Source organism: Felis catus, chromosome D2, assembly GCF_018350175.1.
Source record: "Felis catus isolate Fca126 chromosome D2, F.catus_Fca126_mat1.0, whole genome shotgun sequence".
Taxonomy (NCBI): domain Eukaryota; kingdom Metazoa; phylum Chordata; class Mammalia; order Carnivora; family Felidae; genus Felis; species Felis catus.
Genome location: NC_058378.1, coordinates 45,626,218 through 45,649,129, shown reverse-complemented (window position 1 = coordinate 45,649,129; position 22,912 = coordinate 45,626,218). Strand labels below are relative to the sequence as shown.

Below are 22,912 nucleotides of genomic sequence, written 5' to 3'. Positions count from 1 at the left end.
AGACCTCCAGGACTCTGCCCAAAGTCACGGTGGGGATGAAGCCGTTACAGCAAGGACATCCCCAACCCTGCCAATCAGTGCTCTCAGAGCCCCGGGCTCCAAGATGTCTGAGTGAGGGAGGATGAGGGACCGTTGCCATCTGGCCTCGCTGTCTGGTGAGTCCAGCCTGCAGCTGCCACAGGCGACTTCCCCAGGGCACCGGGCTGACCTCACTACACAGCCCTGACTCCACCAGCCCCCTCCCCAGTCTCCAGGGAGCTGTGGAATCTGGCACACCCCTGGGTCACCACCAATATCTAGGAGGTTCGCCACCTGGAAAACCTTGAACCAACCCTGCTGAAGTAGGAAAGCTCTGATACAAGGCGTTCTGGGTCCTTTCCCTTCTGCTAAATTCAAGTAACATGAAGGGCATGATTGAATTCTAGCAGCATCACATATACTGGGATTTCACCTTTTTCTTCATTAGACCTATTAACATCCAGGCATATGTGTGAGGCCCCTACATGCTTATATTCTGGGGGCTCTTTCTCCTCCCTCCTCCTTCCCGCTCGCACCCCCCCCCCACACACACCCATAGCTATCTGATGGTCACCTACATCAAACAATGGTTCCTCTAGGTGGTAGAACCAGGGGCAATATTTGAACTCTTCTCTTTTCTTAAATCCTTATAATAAGCATGTATTATTATTTTCAAATACAGCATTCTTCCAAAAATAAAATAAGATACATTGTACCTTGGTTCCCTAACCATACCTTAGTGATCATTAGCGATTGCTGATTTTTTTCCCACGGGTTTTCCTTATATATCACTTGGATTTCTTTGATTTGCACCACTGACATTTGTTGACTGTTTAGTTTGTTTACGGTATCAGGCTAGGTGTTGTGGGGTTTGCAGATGGCAAAGGTCTCGATGGGTCTTAAATAGGGGGAGGGGTGGAGCAGCTCCTAGGGTGGGTGACAGACATACTTCTCTCTTCTGGGCTTCACAGTGCAGAGACAACCATGTTTTTAAATGGAACACCTCACGAATATCATTCCTGTGCAGGGTCCACGCTAATCTTCTCAGTACCATAGACAGACATTTCAGTACATGTGCTGCCGAAGCGAGCACTGCACAACCATTCTTATCATTTCTGCAGGAGTCAGTGGACACTCAATCAAGCTCAGTAATTCACAGAGGCTCACATAGGCAGCACAGCAGACATTCTCCCTACTTTAGGCCACCCAGCAAAGGCACACCCTCTGAATGTTCAGAGAATCGCTCCCCATCTGATTCTGTGGGAAACAGACTCCCTAAGAAGCAGTGAGGCATTTGGGAGCCCTGTCTGGGTGGATAGGCCAGGACAGCTACTTCCCAGCTATGGAACTCAGGGCAAGTCACTTTGCCTCTCCAGGCCTCAGTCTTCTCATATGTACAATGAGATCCACAATAGCACCTTTGGGGCTATGAAGATGAAAAAGGTTAATCCAGGGGCGCCTGGGTGGCTCAGTCGGTTGAGCGTCCGACTTCAGCTCAGGTCATGATCTCGCGGTCCGTGAGTTCGAGCTCCGCGTCGGGCTCTGGGCTGACAGCTCAGAGCCTGGAGCCTGTTTCAGATTCTGTGTCTCCCTCTCTCTCTGACCTTCCCTCATTCATGCTCTGTCTCTCTCTGCCTCAAAAATGAATAAACGTTAAAAAAAATTATAAAAAAAAAAAGAAAAAGGTTAATCCAGTGCCCAGCCAATGTCACCTCTCACCATTTCCCCACTACCAAGCTGGACACACCACAAGTTCACTTTTCCAGCTTCCTGGCAGCAGGGTACGGGCACAGGGTTCTTTCTGGGCCAATCAGAAGTTCCTATGAAGAATGTTTAATCTGTTTGAGCAAGTTGAATGGGTTTTTTAATGTTTATTTATTTATTTTGAGAGAGAGAGCGAGCATGCACAGAAGCGGGGGCGGGATGGGGAACAGAGAGAGAGGGGAGAGAGAGAATCCCAAGCAGGCTCTTTACTGTCAGCACAGAGCCTGATGTGTGGCTCGATCTCACAAACCATGAGATCGTGACCTGAGCTGATACTAAGAGTCAGGCGCTTAATTGACTGACTCACTCAGGAGCCCCAAACAAGTTGAATGTTTAAGCAAGTGATAGCTGGGCAGCAGCAGTGGCCAGGTGCCCCATGGGCAGGGCAGCATAGCCATGCCCCTACTCAGCAGGGATGGCAGCAACATCCTCCATAGGCCACCCTGGCTGACCTTGGCTGAGGTCCTGCTGACCAGCTCCTTTTTCCTGCCCACTGTCCAGCTCAAGCCCCCAGCCTGCCCATCAAATACTGGGTACAGCCCAGGCTCCCCTCAAGACATCCAGGCGAGGGGCAGGCGAGCTTTGAACCCACATCTGTCTGGCTCCAAAGACCCTGATGTTCCCACCATACCATGAAGAGGTCCTGGGCCCAGCACGGGGAGAGGGTCTATAGTGGGAGAAGCAGACCCAGAGGGTCCCATGCAGACCAAAGGGAAAGGGTCAGCGTTCCTGAGCCAGCTCTCTTACACTCTTACCACCTGCTTGGAGACAGAAGGCTGGAGAAAAAGGAAAAGGAAAGGCTTCTCTTCTGGTGGCAGAACGAGGTGACCCACAGCTGCCTAGCAGCCTCTGTTCCGAAAGACTACAGGCCCCTTTTGCTCTTGATGTCCCAGTATGAGCTCATCACCTCCACCTTCTCTCACCTTACCTGGATAAGATCTGCTCCTGCCCCCAGGACCCCATCCTGTACACAACTACCCCTCCCTTCTGAAATTAGGGCAGAGATATGAGAGTTAACCCCAGCTCCCTCCTCTCTGCTCCCACCACCACTCCCACCCAGGTATCTACATGATCACCAGGACACTAAATGAGTTGTCAGAATTAATAGTTAATAGTTCATTCCCCTCTCCCTTGTTTTGGAGTCCTGGTTTGGTTCCTAAATCCCCACCACAGCCTCCTACCCCATTTCTGTGGCCCAGCCTGCAGTCAGGGCCACTGTTCTGCCATGTAGCCTTCTCAGGTCTCCCCCTGCTTGAGGACCCCCCCAAGGCACCACTGATCTGTGGTGAGAGGGACCGGGCCAGGCTATCCTCCCCATCTCCCAAAGGTAACCCCAGCCCACAGACAGGCTGGACCTTTACTTCACCATCAGGATCCTTGCTGGAGACTTGGCCAAAGACCCCAGTCCAGCAGAGGCCAGGGACCACACTGGAGCATCAGAGTGGTGGACCCCAGCTTTTCTCCCATCTCACTCACCTTCCTGCTTCCTATGTCCCTGCATCTGCCTACTCAGCCCGTCACATGGCCAATGGTCGTGTTTGTGTGTCAGTGAGGGCCTTGGTTATCCACACAGCTTTAATGCAATGAGAGAACATGACTCAGAAAAAAAGGATGCATACCAAATTACTTGTGGGCAAAGAAGCCTGCCTAGGAGATCCCCACTGGAGGGCACCTGTCTCACATTTCCTGGGTTCCATAGGATTAGCTGCCACCTGGCCTAAGGACCTCCTTGCTTCCTTGCTGATGAGAGAGGCTGGAAGTGAAAATAGCCTGCTAATCCAAGCGGCTTAGAAATAGCGAGGGTATCAGAGGCCACTGGCTTCCTGTCTCCTACCCCAGGACAACACAAGATGGCCAGGGAAGAAGATGTTAAATTTATTTTTTAAAAAAAAATTTTTTTTTCAACGTTTATTATTTATTTTTGGGACAGAGAGAGACAGAGCATGAATGGGGGAGGGGCAGAGAGAGAGGGAGACACAGAATCGGAAACAGGCTCCAGGCTCTGAGCCATCAGCCCAGAGCCTGACGCGGGGCTCGAACTCACGGACCGCGAGATCGTGACCTGGCTGAAGTCGGACGCTTAACCGACTGCGCCACCCAGGCGCCCCTTTTTTTTTTTTTTAATTTTTTTTTCAACGTTTATTATTTATTTTGGGGACAGAGAGAGACAGAGCATGAACGGGGGAGGGGCAGAGAGAGAGGGAGACACAGAAAGAAGATGTTAAATTTAAGGAACCCCAACCCTCCTTCCAGAATGTACTGCCTCCCAACCCCCACTCAAAATTAGTGTCTGAAAATCCCTAAGAAGTGGTACAAATCAAAGCCTATTGGAGAATAATTTATTTTTAAAATAGAAGTTTTTTTCTATGGGATCTATCTCTTATGATATGATTTTTAGTCCTCTCTCAAGACTTCTTCTCCAAACAAAACAAACAAATTATACAATTAACCAGGGTGTGTAAAGCCCTCTCTGAAGAGAAGTGGCCTGCAGGGGAGGTCTGTAGCCTCCAGAGGGAGCCAAGAACCTTCCAAGGAAAGGGAGGATGCAAAATTTGCCTTGGAACAACTGGTGAATTTCTCCCGTATGTGAGGGGTTGTCTTATTGTGCCCAGAAGAATAGGGCCAGGCCCAGCACCCAGCCTCTTCCAAATCTGGTCGCGTAACAGAGTCAGGGGTTTCCACTGCTGGTCGTTTCTCCCCCTCCCCCAGCCCCTGATCTGTGCTTCCTTAAATCCATGTTATTCTGGGCATTGGTTTTTTAAAAACTGAATCACCAATTTCACATACAGTCCTGATTTTCAACCTCTTTTGAGGCCTGCATTCAGCCTGGTGCTAAAGAGCCTTCACCTAGGACAAAAGAGCTCTAGATGTCAGGTCCAACCTCCCTCCTCTACACTCCCTTTCCCTAAGCTCAGTGGACTTCACTCCTGTTCATTAATTATACAGTCTAATTATACAGTTATTTGACTAGGATACCCTGTCTTCAAGGTCTAAGATTCAGGAAGGGGCCAGAAGTTGAAATCCAGGATACCAGCCTTGTTAAGGTTTCACTCCTCTTCCAGATAAAAGCAGGTGGCAGGGGGTGGGAGAGGAGGCAGATTTTGGTTAAAATTGAGAACTAAAACGGACCTGAATTCCGAATGTCTTATTTTAGCCTCATTAGCACGTGTTGGGGTCTCTTAAAAATCTAATTTGAATGGCTGCTGCTTGGGAGATTTCTATATATACATTGCTGGGGCACCTGGGTGGCTCAGTCGGCTAAGTGTCCAACTTAGGCTCAGGTCGTGATCTCATGGTTTGTGGGTTTGAGACCCACATAGGGCTGTCTACTGTCAGGCCCTGTGCTGACAGCTTGGAGCCTGGAGCCTGCTTTGGATTCTGTGTCTCCCTCTCTCTCTCTCTCTCTCTCTGCCCCTCCCCCACTTGCACTCTGTCCCTCTCTCAAAAATAAACATTCGAAAAAAAAGGTATACGTTGCCATTTTCCCAGCCACTATAAGGTATTTTCCCTAGCCTATTCCAAGAAATTAGCCAAGACTTTCTGATCATTGACTCAATGGTTTTTGTGTGACATGCCTAATGACAACATTGGCAGAAAATCATCAAGGCCCAAGATCCTGGAAGAGGTGGAGGAGAGAAGACTGAACACATTGGAGACAGAGGCAAAGACACCAGTGCAGTATGGGGAGACCGCATGATGCTAAGAGAGATTACCTTCTTAGGTGGGGCATGTTGTGGAACTTTCTGCGAACTTGAAAGACAGGGGAGGAATTTGAAAATAACAGATTGCGTATCCTACCAGAACCTACAGGATCAGGGTACAGAGCAGATTAAATTAGATATAGAGAATTTAAGAAATGTGGCAATTCTTACTCCAGAATTATAGAGGAAAATTCTTACCTGCTGATGTGATGTTTTGTGGCAACATCACCAGCCAAACTCTTAACTAGTATGGAAGGTGGCAGAGGGACCTTGGGCAAAGTCATGATTAAAAGTGACTACTCTCCAATGTGGCTGGAAGGGCAGGAGAGAAGAAGGGATGAGACAGGATTTGACGGCCAAGGGGACTTTGGGAACCCAGTCTGGTGATAAGTAGGAGCTGCCACATTAATCAACTGCAAAGTCTTCACCTCCATAAGTCATCTTGGAGTTTGTCAATTTAAATGGCTGCAAAGCACCTCGCATGTCCATCCGTTTTTATTAAAATGAATTCCATCTTACAAAGTTGAGTTGGGAGAAGATGTTCTGTTATGCTTCTTCATAACTTCTTTTTGATTAACTTTTTTTTTTCCAAAATGTCTCCCTTGCTTGAAAATGACATGGTTGCTGTTAGTAGTAATTCTGTGTGCGGCCACAGGCAATGTTCTTAGAGGCATGCGGGCGGGTCAGGGAAGATGCCTGGACCGGCATTTCAGGGGTCCTAGCCTTGACCTCACCACCACTTGCCCTGCATCACTTTGCAGGTCAGCTCACCAGTGGACCTCAGTGCTCACCCCTATACACTGGAAGGACGGACTGGAAGTCTAGAGTCCCTTTCCATTTTAAATTTCTATTCGGTCTTAAGTGCACTTATGACTTTAAAAAGGGAGTTCACAGAAATACGGACCAATCCAATAAGCCAGAAGAGGATGGCTGTGCACACCATTTGACAGATGTCAAAACACTATGAGCAGCTGGCTCGGGGTTTGTGAGGGGCGAGACTGGATCTAGGCATCTCATTCATGCATGCAACAAAAGTCTGTTGAACAACTACTATGTGCCTTCATTGTCCTTCCTGCTGGGGATACAGCAGTGAACAAAACAGCAAAAATCTCTCGTGGAGCTTAGGTTCTAGTAACAGGAGAGACGCTGTAAATAACACAAATCAGAAAACTTCATGGAGCATACAAGATATAGAGAAGTGCTAAGAAAAGGGTGATAGGAAATGTGGGGGTGTATGCAGGCTGCAAGTTTAAATTCCAGAAGGGGTCAATGCCTGGTCCTAAATCCTACTTTTTAAACCATCCATGATACCATGTGACCCACATGCTGAGCAGATGTGTGGCAGGCTGGGAAGGATGTGAGTGGTCCTGGGGCCTTATTCTTGCACTGCTTCTCCTGAACCTATGATCTTAGGAAAGAAGCTTACCCTCTCGGTGGTTTGTTTCTTCTTCAGTAACATGGGAATTAAATATCTACCTCCTGCACCTGTCATAGGTTAAAGGCTATATGTCACCACATAGTGGGGAGCCTCAGATTCACACTCCCTCAGATGCCCTTTCCTGCATCACATGGATAGCAGGGGAAGGTTTCCCCCAGCTCCAGCCCCCTCTGTGGGTAAAGGGACCACCCTGCAGAGCCTCCCTTTTCTCTCTCAGGGTGGGGGTCCTCCAAACTTCCCTGCAAGAATGGAGATGCTCTGTTGGTGCCTGCAGGGAGCATTGCTGGCTCCTTCCACATGCAGAGGAAATGACTCAGGGGGTCTTCTCCTCTCCTCCAGCCCACCCTTCTCACTGCAACCAGAGGCCCCTCCAAAGTGCCTCTTGGAGCCATCCTTCCCGTGCCCTGGGCCAAATTCCTGTCCTTTGAGGCCTTCCTACATCTCCATCCCAGAGGGCCCCACTCAGTCCTCCTCATACCAGCCTTGAAGCATCCTAGAGCCTCTGTAGCTCTGCCTCCCCTTCTCCCCAGCTACTACCCTCCACCTGCACCTCCAGCATCTGCTGGACTTGGATGATCTGCTCTTGCCCCCGCTCCTCAGGAGGACTCAGGGGGCACTGCACTTACTCCCACAGGTCTGAGGTACACCTGCTCCCATGTGCGAGGCACCCCACACGGGCTTTTGTTTGGCATCCATCATGCTGCACACCAGGCATTGCGTACCCTGAACAAGGACCATGGGCCGAATTCACTGGGCCTCCCCCAGGGCCTGACACCGAGCCTGGCATAGCAAGGGTACCCAGGGAGGCCAATAAATGGGTGACTGAATAGCTGGCGATGGATGCAGAATGGCTGGGTGTGTGGGTGGGAGGCGGGGAGAGGGTGAGTGAGAAGGAGGGTGGGCCGGGTGGGACAGGCTCTCACCAGGACCCTGTGTATGCATGGAGAGGGAGAGAAGAGATGGGAGCTTGGGGGGTGTTTGGACGGGTCACTGGCCACTGTCTGAGATGCCCACACCAGCTCCTTCCCAACCACAGCCTGAGCTCGGTGCCAGAGGCCCCACCAGAGGGTTGGACACTGCTGGTCAAATGAACAAATCCTGAAAGTGCGGGGGAAACCAGTCAAAAGAACGCCTAACTTGAAAGAGCTCCCAACGAATGGCCTTGCCACAAACTGGCCCGAGTTACATCAGAGTTTATGACCTGAGGTTTGCAAGGGCAAATGCAGATGAAAAGAACAGTCACCGAGAGAAGCGCAACATGCAGTAGATAATGGTAACCACAACGCTCCAAATTCTCACCATGTTTTAAGTCTTAAGCTTTTACACCATGCTTGCTTGCTGAGAGATAAGGGGTGTGTGGGTGGGGGGATGTTGCTCCTTTCTCCCCCTTCCACATATTCAGCATGTGAAGAACCATGGACCAAGTGTGTCAGCTGAATGACTGGTCCCAACTCTTCATGCCTCTGTAGTAGGACCTTACATCCGCTCCCTCATCACGGCTTCCCTGTGGGCAGGTGGCACATTTCACCCACTTGCTTTGGGCTTGGTCATTGACTCGCTTTGGCTGGGAGGCTGCTAGTAGAAGTGACCCAAGCAGAGACTTGAGGTGTGCTTGTGTGTTTGGATTTTCCTTCTTGTGCTCTGGGAATGACCATAAGAGAAGTATTATCTAGGAAGCCCACTAGTCCTAGAGTAACAGAACATGAACCTAAATATAATTTGCAACCTGGAGCCAAGCCCAGCCAAGCCCAACCCAACCCAGCCAACCCACAGACCTTCGAGCGAGAATTAGATGCTTTGGGTTGCTTGCCGCTGAGACTCTGTCATGGAACAACAGCTTACTAATCTGGACAATGATAACAAATATCATTCACTCAGGAATCACACTGTGCCAGGTGGCATCCTGGCTATTTTCCACACACCTTCCCACGTAACCATGACAACATCCCTAAGACACACGTGTCGCCCTCTCCATTTACAGAGAAGAAAACTGGGGCTCAGATGGTGAAAGCGATGTGTCCAAGGTCAGGGCTAATATGTGAAAGGTTAGCATCCAGGTTTGTCTGCCTCCAAAGCCCAGGCTGTGTGTCAAACTTGCCTCCATATGGAACAGGAGCAGGGCCTCTACTCCGTGCCTAGCAGTCTTGATACCCTAGATTAGGAAAGTGTGTCATTTTATTTCATGACTTTATTTCCATCAAAATACATCAGAGCCAAGGACCGTCTTTTTCAAATGATGACCAAGTTCATCTATCAACTCCAATGCAGACAGCTCTGCAGACAACGATGACGAGCCTTTCCAAAGGAAGCACCAGTGAGCCATCTCCGCCCCACCGCCAAATGCTAGAAGCTGAATCTACAGGTCTGTTCCACAGCCACCTGCTAACTGTGAGAAGTCATGTGCCTGGAGAGATGGTGGCGCTCCCGGAAATACTCATGGCAAATGGGACACGTGAGGGCCTCTTCTCTCAGCTTCTTAGAATGTAAGTCAGGCCCCACATGTTCCTTTTTGTGGTGGGACCGCATGTGGAAGACCAGGTCGGAGGTCAGGCGAAAGGAGAGGTTGCATTTTGCACACCAGTTCTGGGTGGACAGGCCCAGGGAGGTGAATGTAGGTGGCAGCAGGGCCCAAGTGGCAGTGGAAGAGGATGATGACGGTGTGGACATCTGGGCTGTGGCATGCTTTAGCCACAGTGTGGGGGCTCCCAGGAAAGCACTGCAGAGAGGAGCATTTTGTGGCAACGTCTGCAGGTTCCAGAAATCACCCACCAAAAACTTAGAATTTGAAAGCTGATCCCAACAAGGGATGTCTACCGTGTTGCTGAGTCCCAACAGCTCCCCAAGGGCATCTGCAGGTCCATGTGTCTGGAAGACGGAGGTTGGCCCAGGTCTCCCTGCTGGACACCTGGCTGGTTTGCTGAAGGCGCTTTTCTGCTCCCCTCGGGCTCCACTGGGCCACACAGAGGTCTTGCTGTCAGCCAGGTCCCTGGGGGTGTCCTGGGTCAGCTTCTGGGGACCAGGCTGGCCTGTGGGGTTATCATGCTCCCTCTCCCTGGCCTGCACACCCTCCAGCCTCTTCTTGAGTCGAGGCACCTCTGTGAAAGCACTCTGCCCCTGTTCCCAGCACACCTTCTGGGCCATTGGCTTTCCCAGTCTGAGTTTTCCTGGGGTTGCTGACAGTGCCACCTCAGCAGAGGTCTCCTCCCGGCCACCACCACCCATGGCAGCCTCAGAGCCCAGGTTGTTCATTTTTTCCAGCAGCACTGGCTTGCAGCTCCAGCCCTGGTCAGCTTCATTAAGCCTCCATGTGTTTTCAGCCGAAGAGCTCTGCAGAGCACCCTTCCCAGCAGCCATGACGACCAGCAGGGTGTGAGCCAGCTGAAGAAGGCGGACGCTCCAACAGCTGTCAGTCTTCAGGGCTTTGGTGTTGCGGAGGCCTTGCCCCGGGGAGGAACCGTGAGATTGGAGAGCTCCCCTGTTGGCTGGGCCAGCCACACTTGGACCACAGGACTCTGCACAGAGAGGAAGCAACAGCAGTGAGACACGAGCCCTCCATCTTCATTGTTTGCATCCAAAGAATCCTGACTGGTATAGACACGACAGCTCACCCTGACTCAGAGCGCTATGCTACCTGCTTTCACCTCCAGGACTCCGTCGGGGAGGAAGGACCACACTGCGTGACCTTGCCACCCAGGGACATGGCTCAGCATTGCCCCGCACCTGTCAGCATCCAGGCAGCAGCTGCCGTGTTCACACAGCACACGAGGTGTCCACCAGGCAGTTCTGACCTGGTTGCCAACTCTAATGTGCTTGCACCCTGATTTATGAAAGTTTTCATTTTTGGTTAGAGCATTCTTGCTACTCAGCATGCCAATTTTTCTTCCACAGCATCAGAAGTGCCAGGGCACAAGCACCTGGGGACTGGAGCTCCTGCAGCACAGGTGGCCAGAGGGCAGAAGCTGGACAGTAAATGTCCAGGCATCCCGAGTAGGTCTGTGGTTGTACCTGGCCCCACTCCCACTCCTGGGGGGCAGCCACCTGTCCACCTGGCCCTGCCCCTTGGAACAAGCATGAGTCTACCCTGTATCCATTCAGACATTAATCCATTTCCTTCTCCTCTGCTCCCCTGTCAACTGTCCTCTCAGGCCGGCCAACCTGCTGGGCCTACTCAGGGAGACCAGCCTCCACTTCAGCCTGGAGGTGCTCAAGACTCAGAGGAAAGACACTCACGGCCACATGTGAGGTGGCATTGAAGAGGAGAGAGTGCCACCAGCCCTGCTGGGGAGGCTTTCATACCTGCCCTCCCCTAATCAACTCCACCAGCCAGTTCTTGAAACCAGGACACCCATCTTCAAGCTCCCCAACCCCAGCTGGTGAGCAGCACTGGCTGAACCAGACCCCACTGAGTGTTCTGAGTTTTCATAGTTAGAAAGCAGTTATCCTCAGGCCTGCTCAGGTCCTCAGGTCCTCAGGTCCTATCCTCAGGTCCTCAGTCCCAGGAGGACCGTGATGAGTGGGCGACCAAGCCCCTTCCTCACAGGGACCTCCATGGGTTTATTATTCATAAACATCACTGGGCTCAAGTCAGCTCCTGCCCACCTGTAAACGGAAGCACAGGTACCCTGCCCTCCTTCTCTCTGTCTCAGTGGCAAGAGTGTGGACAGGTGTTTTGCACGTGTTACCTCCTTCCACCTTCACTGCGCTTGGAGGACCGTCACCCTCTTTCACAGAGGAAGAGGACATGGGTTCTGGAAAGCTGAACACCCCGTCTGAAGTCCTCTGCAGTATGAGGCACTGCTGGGAATGAAACCCAAGGGTGTGTCCCCAAAGCACGCTTTGGTTGAACTGCCCATGTGGCCCTCATGATACCCCAAGTGGTGAGCACCGAGTCCAAACTATATGCTTCCAGGGGAGTCCAAGCCACTCCTAACATCCTTTCCGAATTCATTCTCAAATGGGGTGCCTTTGGCATCAAAGTTTAGTGCTAGCTTATGCTTCTTGAAGAGGCAGAGGCGACCACGCCAGTCTACCAAGTGTCCCTGCACTGACCATCCCACCTCTCTCAACCTCAATGTCCCGTCTATAAACTAGAGCTGGTGCTAAATTATCTCACTGTGCTTTCCAGATCTACCAGTGTATGACTACTTGAGATGAAGCCGATTCTCCCTCATCCTCAAAGAATAGCTGGTCTGCTTGAAGCCCCACTGCTGAGCTTCTGAGCTCACAAAGATGCACACGCACCCAGATACACTCACACCCTCACATGTACTCACACACACTACACTCACACACTCAAATACACATATACTCACACACAGACACACACACACACACACACACATATGATCGCACACACTTACATACACTCACACTGGAATACTCATACACACACAAACATCCCTTCTCTAACCCTTCTCTCTTTCTCCACCCAGCTCTGCCTCAGACAGCCCTCCAGATTATATTTTAGAACCATACAATGTCTTCCCTGAGCCTGGGCTGGAGCCCACCCTGCTGTCCCCCCGGTCCTGTTGCACCCCTACATTCCTTTGCAGACAGCTCTACTGGGCTGTCTTCACAGCTTTGCCAACCACAGTTATGTAGACCTAGTTTTCAGAAGTGTCTGGAGTGCCCTGAGCCACAGATGTCACAACCCTGCTTTCAGCATTCAAATTTAGAATATGGGATCTTACTGCAGGACGAAATATTTGCTACCAGGGATGCTTTGTGATATGAGAATAGAAGTAACTGTTTATTGACTATGTAAGTGAATACGTGCCAGAGATGCTAAAAAGCTTCGTATGCCTTATTGCATGGAATTTTCATGATAACCACACAAGGGAAGCTGCATGATCCACCCCAAGGGCATTAATCTCCAACCTGACAAATGCCACGTTGCTAAAGGCAGCACTGCCTTCCAGCTTCTTAGACCAATATGGGCCTGGATTCTGCCAATCATTATGTTATACATTCACCCATCTTCATGCTCCATCAATTTTATTATTCAAATCTTAATCATAATAATGAGAACAACAGGAGGAGGAGAAAGAAAAGGACATGATAATAATAATGATGATAATAATAATAATAATAATATTGGGGCATCTGGGTGGCTCAGTCAGTTAAGCATCTGACTTCAGCTTAGGTCATGATCTCACAGTTCATAGGTTCAAGCTCTGCATCGGACTCTGTGCTGACAGCTCAGAGCCTCAAGCCCGCTTCAGCCCTCTCTCTCTCTCTGCCCCTCACACACATGCGCTCTTTCTTTTTCTCTCTCTCTCTTTCTTTGTCTCAAAAATAAACATTAAAAAATTTTTAAATAAAAAAATAATAATAATATTGAGGAGGAGAAGAAGAAGAAAAGGAGAAGACGAGGGTACTGAACTAGCTGGGGACCTTTGGCATGACCAAGCTCCCAGAGGGTCACCTGTTTCTCATGCATCAGCACTGCTGGGGTAAGGTCACTCACACAAGTGCAAACAATGTCCTACAAAATTCTATCTGGGGCTCCCTCTAACTGGCCCACTCTGTCTATGACATTGCCAGATTGAAGCCTCTCACAGCCGAAAATGACATGTGCCTGGCGTGGCCTGTCCCCAGTGAGCCCGTGCCAGCTCCTGACACTCGTCTCTTCTTGTCGAAGGACTCACAGGCCCTTTCCCAGGGTCAGCATCAGACTCTGGGTCTCATCCAGCTCCAGGCTCCATGCACCTCCCCTGTGATCCAGCTCTCAGATGACCTGAGCAGATGTATGATGTCACCTCTGGGGTCACATCATGCCCTGGCCAGTGAGTTCCGGGTCAGGAGATCACAGGCACGGCAGCTTGGTGCTGCCTTGCTCCTTCTTCCTACGTGGACCTACCCATGCCCTTTGTCACTAGAGACGGTTCTCAGCCAGACATTCCAGTGGATGTATGCAGCCCTTGTTCTCCTTGTTCCCATGCAATCTTAAGGGGCCCTTTGCTGTCCCTCCACTGTCCTCAATAGCCTCAGTTCATTCTGGGCTCTCGACCCAGACACTATTTACTCGTCCTCTTCACTCTGTTATGTGTGTCCTGAGAAGGGTTCTCTTGTCCTCCTTGGATCTCTTCAGTCTGAGCTCAGCAAGATAGTCTTCTGAGTCACACAGACATTGTTCAGTGCCACCCCGTGTCTTCTTACTGAGAGGACCTGATTTCAATCCCATACTTTGCAACATTTCTGAGCCCTTAGATTGTGGGATTATGAAGTAATGATCTTTGAAACCTTCTCAATCTGAGTTTCCTAAGTTGATATGGTGTGACCACATCCAGCCTTCCCTGTCATACAGGATCCTTTTCCCTCAGACTCTCAATCTTCCTGGGCCACAGTGAGGATTCCACTGACCAACACAGGAACGACTACCCACTTGGAGATGAAGACTCACCTACCCCACAGTGTTATAAGCATGTGTGTCTCTGTTTATTACCCATTTCCAAGGCACTGAGTGCAGACTCCAATCATCCTTTCACCTGGGAAACACTGGCCGCATTCTTCCATATTACTTTTCTGTTTGTGCTATGACTGGCCCATCCCATGTACTCATCAAGCCTTCCATCACATAGAGGTTAAGTGCATGGCCTCTTACATCAGATGTCTGGATCAAACCCACCTCTGCTCTTACCAATCTTGTAACCATAGGCAAGGTGCTGATCCTCTCTCTGACGACTTTCTCATCTAAAAGAGGACCCTTTCTAAAAAGGATCATCCTGGGGTCCGCTTCACCAGGTGGTTGTAAAGACTAGATGGATTAATATACCTAAAGTATTAAAGAGCCTGGTTCAGTAAGTGTTAGGTAGCATCAATTTATCAATTTTATCACACTAGTACAAAGGGTCGGAGTCAACCTCATGGCTGCCTTCCCTCTACTCACGTGCTCCCCGGAACCAGGGCACAATACTGTTTAATGAGTGACCAAATGCCCTGGGCATTTTCCTCCTTCCCCCTTCATTCACATAGGAAAGAGGTTTTAGCAAACAACTGGGCAACCTCATTTCCTGAGATATCTGCAGGTACTCTCCAGCCTATGTCAGCTGGCCAGTCTCCAGCTTTTCCAAGCTGCAGCTCACTCAGAAACTGGATCTTATTCAACGATACCATTTATATCACCAGCTAGTGTCTTCCTGTGTCTGCCTTCCTTTTTAGCTAAAACAGGAGCAGATAATATCTCCTGTGCTCCAATCATTTGATTTCCCTAGACTTTGGAGATGCTTCTCAGACCCTGAAGGAAGATTCCAGAGGAAAATTATCTATCCATCTCTTCTACATATGGATTGTGATGTCCTGGGTTTTCCTGAGAAGGGAAATACACATGCATCTTCCTAGCTCTGGACCCCCGAGAAAATTAAAAACTGGAGAGTTATCCAGGCTTTCCTGGAGGCTGGCTGGTAGTGCCATTGGAGCTGGGAGAGGGGAAGGCTTCCCAGCCAGTCCCCACGGGCTCTATGTCCAGCTCTGTCTGCACCGTTTCAGCAGCAATGTGTATTGTGTTCAAGCAAAACCAAATGCAGGACTCCCAGGATGCAACCACACATCAGGGCCATAATGACGTCAGCAGGAGTCCTAACACAATTTGGCCATGTAGACCAATTTCAGTGGCAGCCTTCAAGGGTAAGTCCATGGCTTGTACATCAAACTGTTCAGCCAGATTCTACCTGATGCCAATGATAGCATAACCTTCTAGAAAAGAGAAACACAGCCTACTGAAAGAAGGAAAAGAAATTTAAAAGCACCGGAGCTCAACACAAAACCTTGAAAAAAAATTTTTTTAATTTTGTGATTTTTCTGTTTTAAAGAAAATTTGTCACTTCCTGGGTTTCTGAAAAAGAAATCTGCTAAGCAAAGAAGGTATGGTATTTTTAAGTCATTTGCAAAGCATCCCTTTCACTCCACCCCTCCAGAAGTTTGACACATCGGAAGTCAGTGGTACAATGACATAAAAGGCAATTTGACTCTTCGATGCAGAAAATAGTCCCCTGAATCAAAGTTCCAAGCATATACTTAAGAATTTGTCCAACATTCTTTGATTTAAAATGAAAAAATTCTTTCAATAAACACACTGCAATCCTCTTCCATATTTCACTTTTGTTTACTTCTTGTGTGATTTATGTAATGACAAATTTCCTTTTCCATAGCAACTGAAAAGTCAAATAAACTGAATAATCATTAAAAATCATAAACTAAAAGGTTAAATTATTTATTTGAAAAAAGCTTCAAGTGTTAGGTGGCAATTAATAGCTTTAAAAATAAACAGGTTTTCTTTTTACAACCATATGAGAAATATATATATATATATATATATGGTACATATATATGTATCATGTGTGTATATGTGTGTTTGAACATAGAGCTTTATAGATGTCATAAAAATATCATAAAATAATAACATTATGTCTCTGACAAAATTACATTGCTAACAAGAAATAAAACATTGCTTTAACATACAATACCTCTACTTTATTCTCCCCAAATGAGTCAGATTTGTTTTTCTAGATTTCTTCACTTAATATGTGTCTAAGATAATTTTTGATACTAAGATATTTTCAACTGTGGTCCTACCCAACATACACAAAAACATTAATTTTAAATGGCACAATAATTGCTATAAGATGCCTGTCTGATTCAACACAGTCTGATTCAGTAATTTAATTTCTGCACATCAGCACCATTGACAAGTATGTATTTTAGAAATATACACTTAATTTCATGTTTTAACTCTCAGCTAACGTTTTCATACGCAAAGCCCTGACCTCCCTATTGTCTTCCCACAACTGAGCTCTGATTTCCACCCCTTCCCTCCCCACCAACCTGGCTTTACCCTACTTCCCCAGAAGGAAGGTGTGGGCCCCAATGTCCCCTAAATGTTTCTGCATGCTTTAGTTTCCCGGTGTGTTGTCTGTGCCTATTACTAAAGGCAAGTGTCAAGAAAGGATTCAATCAATTCCTTGTCTGTAAAACCAAGTATTTTCTTCCAGCTCACCATAAAAACTCAGATATTTACGACTGAATCATTTATGGGTTTTTTTTTTCCCCCAAAACAGACACTGAATGTGTTAGGTTCTCAAATCTTTGGATATAATCTGTTGGAAGAAAGGATCTGGGGCAGATGCACCAATACCCTGGTGCCCAGCACAAGCCCTAGCTGACAGGGACAGAGCAACAACAGGATGAGAGGATGGGTGGATGGATAGATGGATGAATGAAAAGAATCGCTGCCCCAAAAGTCAACCTAGGAGAAGAAAAATCAAAGGACGAATCCTTGGGGCGGGGAGGGGTGGGGGCAAAGGGAAAGACCACCGAGGGAGACAGAAGGAAGAAAAGAAGGGGTAGGACAGGGGAAATACGTAATGAAGAAGAGACAGACAAGAAAAAGTGAGATAGACGACAGAGAAAAACAGGAAGAGATAAGGAGACAAAAGACAGAGGCAGAAGGCAGGGACTGGGGGGCACGGAGTGAAAAAAAAGGAGGGTGCGACCAAGGAAGCAGGCGCCGGAGGGGAGGAAAGAAGCGGGCAGTCAAGGGCAGGACGGAGCATTCTGCCCTAGGGAGAGACCGGTAGAAGTGGGATGAATCGCGCCCCCCACGTCCACTCGCGGCCCGTCCCGGGGGCAGGACGGCGCGTCTCACCTCAGCTCTCCCGCGGCGCTCTGGGCGCTGGAGACGCGCTAGCAGCCCCGGCCGCTTGCAGGTTACGCCGCGCGACACGCGTGTGGGAACCTAGCGCGCGAGCCCCGGGGGCCGGCCGGACCCCGCCCTCCCGGACTGCTCCCGCCTCCGGGGCGGGGCCTCGGGCACCCCACCCCCACGGCCCCTGCCGGGAGGGGCCTGGGAGTAGACGCGACCCTACGCCAGGGGTGCGGTACGGACGCCCGGTGCGCTCGGCTCCGCCAACCCCCGGCCGCCGCCAGGTGGCTCCGCCTTGGCTGCAGCGGCGAGCCTGAGGGGGCGTCCGGGCGCCGGCCGCCGAGCCGCGCGGAAAGCCCGGGTGCCTTTGGAGGCGGCGCCTGGGCCGCGGCGGAACCGCCCCTGCCTCTGCTCCCTCGCCCTGGACGCCGCGACTTTTCGCTGGGGTCGGCGGGCCCCCAGGCTACGGCCGGGACGTCCGTGCGCGCGGTCTGCGCCCCGCCGCTGCGGGTCCCCCGGGCGTCCGGGCAGTCGTTCCCCTGCCCGCTGAGCGGCCGGGCAAACTGCATCTTCCCAGCGCCCCCCGAGAATCTCCCACACTTCAGCGGAGCCGTGCCTCCGCCTCGCCGCCTCCTCAGCTGTGAGATGGCCGCACCGCGCCAGGTCATGGTGAGTTCTGCGACCTCCCAGGAAGCGAAGGTGGCAGGGAACCGAACCACCCACGGAGGGTGGGACGGACTCGGCCCCAAAGAAGGGCTGAGGGACGGGAGGGAATGGCTTCTGAGTGGGCGACGGTCATGACAGGGCTTGAATGACCTCGTGGTGACAGGAGAGAAGAGATGGGAGAAGTGTCTCAGGTAACCAGAATTGTTGCAGGGGCAGCCAGATGTGCGGGTCACAGGGCATGAGCACAGAGACTGGAGCGCAGAGCGGATGAGACCAAGGAAGGGACATTGAGGGATTGAAAGGGAAACCAGTCGTGAGTCCCTGCGCCTTCCTTCCTTCAGTCACTCTGTAAATGTTCTGGACGCCCTTGGGGAGGCAGAGGGTGCGGGGACATAAGGTGACAGGCTCTGTGCTTTTCCCCAGGTTTTGGAGTCCCTATTACACAAATAAGATTGTAAAGGAATGAAATGATGCTAAATCGGAGGTGGGGAAAGCTGATTCAGAATAAACATTAAAACTTTGCGGGGTGGTCCACAAAGCAAAACTTTGATTTTGGTGAATATGGAAATCCCTAATGTGAGCATTTATATAGCCTTAGTGAAGGAGAAGCTTAGAGGAAAATTTGTGCCCCCAAATGGTTATGTTATGGGGGAGGACATGGTGAAAATAAAGGAGTTAATAACTGACCTAAAGTAGTTGAAAAAGAGTAGTAAAATTAAACCCAAAGAAAATGAAAGGGAGAATACATTAGAGAAAAAAAATACAGAAAATAGTAAAATAGTAAAACAAAGCCAAAGGTTATTTGAAAAGTTGTTAATATAAATCATATTCTAATGAAATTGATTGTAAAACAAGACAGTGCTTCCCAATTTTTTTTTTAAATTATAACATCCCCACCCCCCCCCAGGAGCTTTTACAAACACATTTTTCCTTATAGGCTCATGAAATTTTAGTACCAAGGATTTATTGTATATCTCTTTATGTACTGTGCTTTATAATTAAAAACTGTGAGACTAATTTTCACTCCCTTGGGGCAATATTCTCCCTGTTGTGAATGCATAGAATGAGAAAAGACACAAGTCATATTAGGAATTAAAAAGCTATAACCACAAATCGAGCGGAAAGTTAAGACTCAAACATATTCTTAACAACTTCATAACAATATGCGGAAATAAATATCCAAATTCCTAGAAAAATGTGGTACCTAAATGACTGATAAAAGAAATACAAGCACAAAATAATCCAGTGTGTTAGTCTGCTCAGACTGCCATAACAAAGTACCACAAAAAAGTTCCTTTAGGATGAGGGCCACATTCTTATGACTTCATTTAACTTGAATCATCTCCTTATAGGGCCTGTCTCCAAATACAGTCACATGATGTGTTAGAACGTCATAATATTAATTGAGATGGGGGGGCACATCTCAGTCCATAATGTTCAGTAAACATTAAACAAATGATATCAGTAGTTTTAAAAAATTCTCACAAAACACTAGGCAGAGATGATATTATACCAAGTATACGTGGAGTAGATTGTTGGGATCATGTTGAAACTACTTTCAAAAGGAAAGAAAGTAAAAACACCCCAAGCACATTTTCTGAGGCTATTATTACCTAATATAAAACCAGTTAAGAACAGCACAAAAAGAAGAAATTACAGATCAGCCTCACTCATGTTCATAGATAAAAAAAATTCTAAACTAATAGTAAACTCAATCCAGCAGTATTTACAAAAATTATCATGGCCTAGTCAGGTTTATTTATAAAATATTAAAATTGGTTTTATATGCATTAATGTAGTTAATCATATTAATAACTTACTGGAGAAAAATTATATTCATCACAAAGTATGCAGAAAGAGAATTTAGATAAAATTTAACACTCGTTCATGATTTGTAGCAAACCAAGAAGAGTAGGGAGACTCCCTAATCTGATAGATGTCCACCAAAAGCCTTTCATAAATATCATTCTTAATGGTGACGTATTAGAGGTATTTTTAAAGTCAAGAATGCCTCCATCACAGCTTCCAGTCAACATGTCATTAGAGAACTAGTCAGTACAGTGTTTTTTGTTTTTTTTTTTTTTATAGAAACCAAAACAACTCTACAGATATATTTTAGAATAAGGGAGCTTAGCAAGTTAGGTGAATAATCAGTAAATTAATACATTTGTCCACAACACCAATAAATAGTTTGAAAACTTCGTTTTTAAAAATGCTATTTACAAGAGCTGCTATATATGTATATATATATCTATGTAAATATATGTGTATGTATGTATATGTATGTATGTATATATATAAGTACATATGTATATGTATACACACTGTAGGGAAAGGCACTTGGCAAAATGGTTTAAGATCTTTATAGGGAAGTTTATATGAAAGGCGTTGAATACGACCAAATAAATAAGAGACATTATCATGTTTACCAAAAGGGGAGGCTAGATAGCAGATTCAAATCCTTTCAAATGTATCTATATATTTAATGTTATTATAATAAAATATTAAGAGCGTTTGGGAGGAGTGGAGAATTGGTGAGCTGAATCTAAAATTTACCTGAAAGAACAAGTGGCCATAAGAAAAATAAGGCGGATGATTTACCCTGCCCTGCAAAGGCTTGCTGTAGAGCTCTGTATGTTAGATAAAATAACTGATGCCCTGTGTGTATCAGATTCAGCTGGGTTATCTTCTTGTAACAGCCCCCCACATATGATTAGCTTAAAAGCACAAACTTTATTTTCCACTTATATTCCATACCCTCCTGCATATACATATCCACCTCAGGTTTCTAAGAGGGCATTGCACAACACAGGTGCTCACCTGAATCATACCTACATTCTTAAGGATTCTATCCAGAAGTGGCACATGTACTTATGTTAACATTTCATTGGTGGAATCAAGTCCAAGCCTGCTATGAATGTGGCAGGGAAGCACAATCCTTCCTTACAGGAGTAAGGGACAGAAAGGAAAAATAACACAATCATCCATACTATAATAAGATAGTGTGGTATTGACACTATAAATACAAACCAAAAGATGGATAAAAGGAATAGGACAGAGAGCACAGAACCACATCCACACCTATATGGGATCTGAAACACATCAGAGGTGACGTGCAAATCATTGAAAAAAACATAGAATAGTCAACAAATAGAAAAGGATGGTGCTGAGACATATATTTGGGAAAACATGGAGTAAGATCCCTAGCACAAATTGCACTTATTAATTAATTACAGTTTGATCAAAGGCTTCAATGTGAAATGAAATCTTTAAAACTTTTTTTAATTTAAATTTTTTCTTTTTAACGTTTATTCATTTTGAGAGAGACAGAGAGACACAGCCTGAACAGGGGAGGTGCAGAGAGAGAAGGAGACACAGAATCCGAAGCAGGCTCAAGGCTCTGAGCTGTCAGCACAGAGCCCGATATGGGGCTTGAACTCACTGACTGAATGATCATGACCCGAGCTGAAGTTGGACATCCAACCAACTGAGCTACACAGGCGCCCCTAAAATCTTTAAAATTTTTAGGATAAAGTGTGTCTCACCCTGACCTTAACAGGGGAGAATTACTTAAGTCAGATACAAAATCCTGCAAATCTTTAAAGTATAAAATAAGCCACATGCTAAAAGAAAATATTTGCAACAACTGATAAAGGATTAGAATCCAAAATGTATAAGGAATGCCAAAGAATCAATATGAAAAGCATAAACACCTGAATCAGAGAATGGATACAGGTAGGAACAAGCACTTCACAAACAGAAAAATGAATGACCCCAAATCTCTTGAACAGAAAACCATCAGAAATTATGGAAATGCAAATTAAGCCCACAATGAGATGTCTAATCAATAGATGAGTATGCAAAAATATGACAATAGCAAGTGTCAAACAAGGAAAAGCTAATATGCTAATGACATGCATACCAATCCTATCAATTCCAAGTATCATTTAAGATATTCCATGGCTTTAAATACCACTCCCCAAAAAAACAGAATAGAAAACCAAATAAAACTGCCAACACAAAGCTTTTTATCACTTATACTTTTTTGTAAATACATACTGAAAGCTCTATTTTAAACTTAGAAGGATTTTTAGTGCATATCACACTTGTTTTGTACATGCAAAAAATGAATAAAACAAAATAAATCAGTTAAGGAATTTCTAAATACTTTTTGCATCTCATACTGACTCTTTGCAGTCACTTTTGACTCAAGAGTTGTCAGTGCCTATGCTTTTCCATGGGGCACAGACAAGCCATCCCCATTCAGCCTTCTCTGCATTTCTGATCCACAGAACCCGTGCGCATATAAAATGGTTCTCGTGTATGTCACTACGTTTGGGTGGTTTGTTATACAGCAGTAGATAACCAGAATGTCCCTTATTCACAAAGAACTTTGAATGTTTACACAAACCTTCTAGGCCTTCTAGATCCTTCCATGTCCATGGGTGACTTCAGTGTTCACACCAATGACCATTAATTACTGTACTCTAGTCTTCCAGTTCATCGACCTCCTGGACACCCACAGGGATGTCCTTATCTAAACCACCTCAGCTGCCTTCTTTGAGTTACAAAAAGGCAGAGTCTTGGAGATTTTAATGGCCACCTATGAGGGTTTAGGGTAAGAGACAAATGGAGGCCTCATCTTATCCCCCATCCAAAGATCCCATGACTCCTGCCTGGGGTTGT

General features: G+C 47.3%; 2 protein-coding genes across 5 annotated transcripts in view; one reads left to right on the top strand and one right to left on the bottom strand.

Annotated features, from left to right (window-relative positions):
* Window positions 1–6,072: 6,072 nt before the first annotated feature.
* Window positions 6,073–22,900, bottom strand: ZNF488 (zinc finger protein 488). Of its 3 annotated transcripts, XM_023240646.2 has the most exons (3): window positions 22,638–22,900; window positions 14,549–14,695; window positions 6,073–10,433 (listed from the first exon to the last, which is right to left on the bottom strand). In XM_023240646.2, the coding sequence occupies exon 3, from the start codon at window positions 10,273–10,275 to the stop codon at window positions 9,304–9,306; it is 972 nt and encodes a 323-aa protein (XP_023096414.1). In that variant the 5' UTR covers window positions 10,276–10,433; window positions 14,549–14,695; window positions 22,638–22,900; the 3' UTR covers window positions 6,073–9,303. The 3 variants fall into 3 exon arrangements, with proteins under 3 accessions (XP_023096414.1, XP_023096413.1, XP_023096415.1); XM_023240645.2 differs by lacking the exon at window positions 14,549–14,695; XM_023240647.2 differs by lacking the exons at window positions 14,549–14,695; window positions 22,638–22,900 and adding an exon at window positions 17,564–17,676.
* Window positions 17,782–22,912, top strand: part of LOC102900063 (anthrax toxin receptor-like) — a 117,720-nt gene continuing 112,589 nt past the window's right edge. Inside the window, exon 1 of one of the 2 annotated variants that reach the window (XM_045040267.1) lies at window positions 17,782–18,229. The gene's annotated coding sequence lies outside the window, so the exon portion shown is untranslated. The remainder of the gene's footprint in view (window positions 18,230–22,912) is intronic. The other variant, XM_045040265.1, reaches the window with a different exon arrangement.

Excerpts from the sequence above, each read along its gene's own strand:
- ZNF488 (XM_023240646.2), bottom strand. The coding sequence starts at position 10,275 with ATGGCTGCTGGGAAGGGTGCTCTGCAGAGCTCTTCGGCTGAAAACACA.